This window comes from Onychostruthus taczanowskii, unplaced genomic scaffold, assembly GCF_017590055.1.
Source record: "Onychostruthus taczanowskii isolate IOZ18803 unplaced genomic scaffold, ASM1759005v1 scaffold5, whole genome shotgun sequence".
Classification (NCBI taxonomy): Eukaryota; Metazoa; Chordata; class Aves; order Passeriformes; family Passeridae; genus Onychostruthus; species Onychostruthus taczanowskii.
This window is the reverse complement of record NW_024502568.1, coordinates 11,947,739-11,954,947: the sequence shown is the minus strand read 5'-3', so window position 1 is coordinate 11,954,947 and position 7,209 is coordinate 11,947,739. Positions and strand designations below refer to the sequence as shown.

General features: G+C 40.5%; 1 protein-coding gene across 5 annotated transcripts in view; it reads right to left on the bottom strand.

The window, feature by feature from the left end:
- Positions 1-997: 997 nt before the first annotated feature.
- The window catches only part of FHIP2A (FHF complex subunit HOOK interacting protein 2A), a 34,027-nt gene continuing 27,815 nt past the window's right edge, over positions 998-7,209 (bottom strand). For all 5 annotated transcript variants that reach the window (XM_041415838.1, XM_041415839.1, XM_041415841.1 and 2 more), the window contains 3 exons: positions 6,005-6,145; positions 5,148-5,251; positions 998-5,060 (listed from right to left, as the gene is read on the bottom strand). In XM_041415838.1, the coding sequence (XP_041271772.1) occupies positions 4,955-5,060; positions 5,148-5,251; positions 6,005-6,145 (351 nt within the window). In that variant the 3' untranslated portion in view covers positions 998-4,954. The remainder of the gene's footprint in view (positions 5,061-5,147; positions 5,252-6,004; positions 6,146-7,209) is intronic.

The window sequence follows — 7,209 nt, the reverse complement described above, 5'->3', positions numbered from 1 at the left end:
ATGAAGTAGAGACCACACACTGATATCACTCTTTTTTTTCCCCCAATGGGATGTAGAGCCCCAAAATCTCTTATCAGAATGCAAGTGCCGTAAGATAACCATGCTTCAGTAACTCAGTAATTTCAAGAATATCAAAGTAGGAGAAAAATATAAGATGCAAAACATTCCATTTTGATACAAATTCCTCACTGCTTGAGAAAGCAAAGTCTCCCCTAAATCTCTGAATGGCTCATGCAGGCACAGCAGATAAATGATCTGAGGTGGGAGATGACAATCTCTGAGACCAAGAGGATGGGAGAAAGATGCAGAGAGCTATAATGAAAGCTGTCAAGTGCATCATCTTGCTGTAGCACTGTCCTTATGAAAGATGTAAGAGCACTTGCAGATGTTAAATACTGAGAAGGAACAGCTTAACATCCAAGTGCAGCTCTCAGAGGGGATCCTGCAGAGCAACAAGATTTTTAAAAGGCTGATGAAAACTAGAAGGAAACCAAAAGTAGAAAAAACACACAACAAACACAATTTAAAAGTATATAAAAACATATAGAAACCCTGTGTATAATCCTTCCACGAAGGGCCTGAAGGAAGGAACTGTGCTTACTCACCCCCATGACATTTGTCTCCAACAAACCAATGCTGTGACTGACACACTCTGCACTCAAACACAATAGAAAACCGAGGCCTTGACCAGCTGCAGCCTTTCTGGAAGGATACCAGGGCTCCCAGGAAAGAGCTGATGTTAAATCTGTGCCCGGGATGGCTCCAGCCTGCCCATTTCCCTAGGTCTCCCATTCTCCTGGGCAAAATCATACTGATTCAGTCCAAGCCCTGCACAGCAGAGTACAGGAAACATGTTTATCCCAGAAGATGCTGTAGTGACAAACTCAACATAAATGAGGACTTCAGGATCAAAGCCATGATGTAAAATGTTAAAACACATTCTGTCTCAAGGTCACGCATACAAAAATTATTACGGATTCTGTAATAATAGAAGCAGTTGCTTCACTGAAATTAATTTATTTTGAGAATATCCCTTTTAATCCTCCATGCATTTTTAGCACAAAAAGTTGAGTTTTATCACAACCTCCTTCATAAAACTTAATATTGTATGTCTAGTAATGTGGCTGTTTCAACAGTTCCTCATTGGAAATTCCCACATCTGTGAAACCTTGGCAACACTGTTAGTAAGTGACCTACACAAAGTTTATTAGAAAAATTTTACTGAATATCCTCTGTTTAATGTAAACAAGGCAGGAGGCAAAACAAGGAGTATATATTTTATATAATTACACTATTTTACAGGGCACAGAAAGCATTGAGGACATGGTTTGAAAACCCTGTATGATATGCAATATCAGATATGGATTTTCCATGTAGCCCCAGGTCTACTCCAGGACACTTTAATCTCACCAAGTCCTTCAGGTTAGTATTTCTTCTAGCAAGACAAAGAGCACTAACAAAATGTCACCTGTGAGATTGCACAGCAGGTTATGGTAGAAATTACCATGCATTTACAAAGCCATTCCATGATTACTTGTGCCCTGTAAAATGAAGTGTGGCAATCTTTACACTAATCATAGTGTAAGCAAGCTCGGGATTCTGGTCCTTTTATATATATATGTATATATATACATAGGTGATGTACAACCAGACTCAAGCTGTGCATCAAGTCACAGCTTTTATATTGCACAGACAAATATAGAGTAAGAACATTACACAGACAGAATCTGAATACCAGGAATATTACAGTCATAGGAGAACCTAAGGACAAACTTGTTCTACCAGAGCTAGCACATGGCTTATTACAAAAGTTTCTAAATCAGAGTCTAAATCAAATACATACCATAAACGAACGAAAAAAAAAATAAAACAATGCTTCTATTTACACACATGTGCATCAGGATTAGAATGTGGTTTGGATCTGCTTTTAGAAATAAAAAATTATTCTAGTATCCCATCTCAAGTATTTCAATCTAATACCAGTGGCCCCATTCTCTAAGGTGATGAGCACTTGTCTTTCCCACTGACATCGGGAGGATCTGCACAAGCCATGAACTCTCTAGGCCAAGTATTTTCTCTGATGGCCCTCTCTGGGTAATAAATAACCACATACAAACACATGCACACAGAAACAAAATGGGCTCCTCATGACATGCATAGATCAAAAAGGTGAAAACATGGACCTGAACTAACTTCTAATAATTAAAAAAAAAGTGCATGAAAAATATCACCATAAAAAAAAATTAAATGAGTTCCATCTCTTAAGAAAGATTAAAGCACTTTTACAAAAATAAAGGTCATCGTCATCAGTATGGTAATAAGGGTTTGTAGGCAGCACGCACAAAAGCAGTTTAGGCTAAAGCAACTTTAAGGATGGCTTCACTTGTGTGAGGATGGATCCATGTCTTATAAATTTATCAACTAATTAACATGTGGTTTGAAAGAGAACATCACCAATGTCACTGGAGACTGAACAATCATAGCCTGAATTTAAGAGTGATCATAGTTCTATCTACTTATTTTTGCCATGGACAAGCTTTAGGAGCTGTGCTTGCAGCTCTGCAGTGCTTTGCATCAGCACACCACAGAGGCTGCAGCCTTTCAGGGTAAGGAGTTCAGCTACCAGTGAAAACAGCCAAACAAAGGAAGTGATGTTAATGCTTTCATTTGAGATCAGGCAACTCTTGAATGGCTTTATCAATTCGTATGTTACTTGGAATGCTCTTGCAAGTTTTGTTTAACATTTCGCTCACTTTCCTTTACAGCAGTATTATCACTTCCAGTTTCCACTGAAACTGGGACAAGTATTTTGGATCACATACTTTAAAAAAAATAAATAGATGATTTGAGGAAAAAGTAATTAAGATCAAGCAAAACCAACAAAGACCCAAATTCAGAAAAGCATCAGCATTTCTGCTCAACTACTTAACTTTGTTCATGTAAAAGATTGTGATTTAAGGAAAAAATGCTTTAAGTTTATGTTTAACTACTTTGCTGAATTGGGACCTTCTAAATAACAAATGTATGTATTAAACATCGCTCTGCATAGAGATCAACATGTTATAAACTATGTGTCATGTATTAAGTAAGGTCCTAATGTGGACTGTCTGCAATGCACATCACTAAAAATGATTTGCTATATTCAAGGTATGTTTCTCAAGAAGAAAATGAAATGCAATTTTTTCAAATTTTGTCCTACTATACTACTTGGACCTGAAAACGCTTTGGAGCTAAATGCAGAAAAAAAAAACAGGTGAAGAAATAAAGCATGCTTTTGTTTGCCAGAGAAATGCAACAGTTTTCACAAAAGTGTCCCAGTACAGGGAGCCACTGAATACAGATTTTACCTACCAAAATGTTTCCCCAGTTCCAGAACTGCTTTCTCCAGCTGATCCTGGAAGCTTTTACAGCAGGATGCTCTTCACTGGTGACAAGAATAAATTTAGCCCATTAACTGTGACAGTGCTCTAATTAACCTGCTAACTTAGAAGGTCTCTTAATATCCAGCTTCCATAAATATTAAAAAACAAGACCTCAAAGGCATAGATAAAGAGCAGAATCTGATTCTAGGTACAGTCATGTAAATCCAGAGCAATTCTAGTGACTGAGTAAATTAGTCCATGTTTGCATATGAGCAATGACATCTGAAATGGGCATTAGCTGTGCCAACAGGAGGCAGGAAAGACAAACCAGGAAAGACAACGTAAACAGAAGGAACTGAGCTCTACCTGGCCTTGTTCAAAGGAGGGGAAAGGGGTCCCACCCACGAGTGTGGGGAGCAGGACAGGTCACTGGGTGTGACTGCAAGGTCCAGACAGGCTGCTGGCTGTGAGGAGCCTCTGGAGGGCAGAAGCAAAGCACCCTGAAGTGGCCTCTGCTTGCAATGCCAGTGCCTGCCCTGGCTGATGGCATTCACATGGAAAGGGAGTCGCTGAGAGGCATTCCTGCATCCCAGCGCTGTGAAAAGCAGTGCAAATTTTGGTCCTAAATAAGTTATCAATGCTTTAACTGAGTTGGCATCACTGTGACGGTTAGATAAGCAATAAAAACGTCTCTCAAAATAACAAAATGTTTATGCTGCCAATTTTCAAGGCACAAAGGATTCTTAAACCAATTCAGACCAAAACAAATTTAAAAGAAATTAAAAATACTGTTTCAGCAACAACTACTGATGACCTATAATTAACCTATTATATAAAGGTGACATGAGTCAAACAACTAGAGCTCCCATGTAAAAAGCTAAAGCTAATCTAGTTACATGGATGACCTGGAGACCAATCACTTGGAATGACAGAGACAAACATGCTACTAACATGTACACTTCAGATATATTTGTTATGGCTGTGATGCCGAATCAGGATTAATTTCTTTAGTATTGATTTTAGACTGATAGATTTCTTGGAGTAAACCAAAGAGGAATCAAGCTTAGAGCTGTACTTAAGATCTACCAAAAGCAAAATGATCCCTCATTAACATCTCCTGTTGTATATGGATTGGTGGATTTTTTTGAGCTTCTTCATTTCTAATAACATACGTTGCAAGTATAGGTATATTTTTCTTTCATATATCTAACTGAAAAGAAAAGGTATGAAGACATAAAAATGTTATAAAATTAATTTGCTTTTTTAAAAGTAATATGGTCACAAAGAGCAAATTGGTGCATGTGAGCCCCAGAACACACAAGAGCCCAAACTCTCTAAACATTGTCATCAGAATAACCAAGGTCTGATGGCTGTGGTTCTTCATGCAGCTTTTGCAGCTCTTCTCACAGGGTCTAGAAATGCTGTGTACTGGTTTCTCCCCAAATGCCTTTGCTCATATTCCAAGTCCATTTGCAATCTCAACATCTGGTGAAAGCAACTTGTCTTCCCAACACCCCCTGCCGCTGCCGGGAGGCACCAGCTCGTCTCTGGGTGTTGTCCGCGGCCCTCCGGGGCTGGCTGGGCCGGGCTGCTCAGGGCGTGGCTGAGGTGTGGTACTTGACAAAGGCGATCGCCGCCAGCTCCTTGCAGAACTCTTCCAGCACAATCACGCCCTCTAGTAACGTCATGTGGTCAATGCTGGGACAGGAAGAGAATTGCAGGGAATCAGGATTGGCACACAAACCCAGCCACGCGTCTCGGAGAACGAGCAATGTGTTTACTCACATGGGCCCGTCTGGCTCCAAGCCCAGCAGGCGTTTTCTGACCAGCAGAAGTTTGGGAGTGAAATCTGGGATGCGCTGGATTCTAACCATGAGGTCCCCGACCACCTGTAAAGCCCAGGCCATCAACACACAAAGTTAACACCTCTGCAGAGTGCCTGGCAGCAAGGTTCAATGGCAGCTTCAGTGCCCACTTCAGCACCCTCACAGGCTCCCAGAACAACCTGCGGAGAGCCTGCTCTGCCCAAGAGGGTGAGTGAGTGCAGAAAATAAAGAAATACAAAAGCCTTACTTGCTCTTGTCACAAATGGCATTACTTATTCTAATTACATCAATGGTTAATTTGTCTTTTTAAATGTTGACACAGGCAATCAACCAGTGAATTCGTGGGTCTAGGGAAAGCGCACGGGGAGAGAGTGAGGGCTGTATTTTGGAACGGGGAGGGCTGCTGGGGAGAAAGGGAGCCAAGCCCTCTGTTACTATTGGGCAAGCATCATTATCAGGCTCCTGACCAGCTCTGTAACAGCTGGTGCGGGGGGTAAGCAAGGGATTCTGACTGAGGACCCTGCAGTGTGACAGGCACCCAGCCAGCACTTCTAGGATGCAAGTCTGGCAGGAAGAGATGGAATTGGACAAGAAAGGGACTTTTGATAAATCCAGGACTTAATTGTCAACCCTTCATCAGAAAAAAAAAGAGTATGAGCAGAGATACCCATGTAGGCCCAATCTTGATTCAAAATCAGCTTCCAATGACAAACATTTACCAACATAAAATACCCAGCAACTACTATAACTAATGACAAAGTTATTAAACATATTACTGCTGTACAGCCATGTGTAATTATTGCTGTGTTTACTCACCCTGACAATCACAGAGAAGAGAGACTTGCAGCCAGAGGCGAGGTTGACGTAAGGATCCAAAAGGTATTCGTGTATATGAGGATGGGGAAACAGGGACAGTTTGGACAACACTGACGTAACTTGTAAATTTACATCATAGGGCTGCAAAAAGAGGGAAACACACTGCTTAGTTATTTTCATGCTGGCTTCTTTTTATCCACCTCATGTTTATTTAACTACCAGAACTTTTTCCACAGGGTTATGAATAAATAAAGATAAAAAGTTAGATTAGAAGACAGGCCCAACCTCTCCTTTTCACAACAGCAGTGCTGTGACTATGACAGTTGGGCATTAGATGTTATTATCTGCATCGCTGCTACAACCGCTTGAAGCTTTTGCACACTTGTTTATTGCAGGGCAAGTCCTCTTCCTGTAAAACATTTCTTCAGCTAAAGAAATAGCACAGAATCAGCCTAGATTAAACATCTGCTTGCTTCTCCTGGGAACATGTAAAGTATATGAGCTCAGGAAATTGCCAGAGACCAATCCATGTTTACAGCTAATACGTTATTTCTCTTCTACATTATTTTTTTCTGGGGAAGAACCACTGCAGAAGGCCTGGCCATCTTGTGGCAGCAACCTATGGGAGATGGGACCAGTCCTGGGCTGGGAAAGCAGCAGGAAATTCTGATCTTCTTGTCTACCTCCCTTCCCCAAATCAATCAAATGGGAGAGGCAACACTGTCAGATGCTGGAAAATGCTTATCAGTCATACGGAATAAAACAGTACCTAAATTTCCAGGAAATAAAAGGTGCTTAGCTTAAAGGATTTGACCATTCTAGTAAGAAACTTATTTCCATAAAAGCAAGAATTTTCACCATGGCTTATTTATGTTTCAAAACTTTTCCTTTGTCTTTGGTTTTGTCATCTCAGTGAAAACAAGCTGACATTTTAATTCAGCCCAGAATTTGCAAACTAGTAGAACCTCCTTTCATTTTTTCAATGGCACAACAGACTTAAATTGACAAGAGAAGGACAGACATTCCTTTGGTACATCTCTGTGTCAATCAATCTTGTTGATCTCAGTGGATTACAGGGCCCTCATTTAATCTCTGACTGCATATTGGCATCATCACACCTGGAAGAGGATTCAATGACCTCAAATTCTCATCTTTATGCTTTCAATTTAGCATCGCGCTGAAGAATAAGAGAATAGATTCTTCCC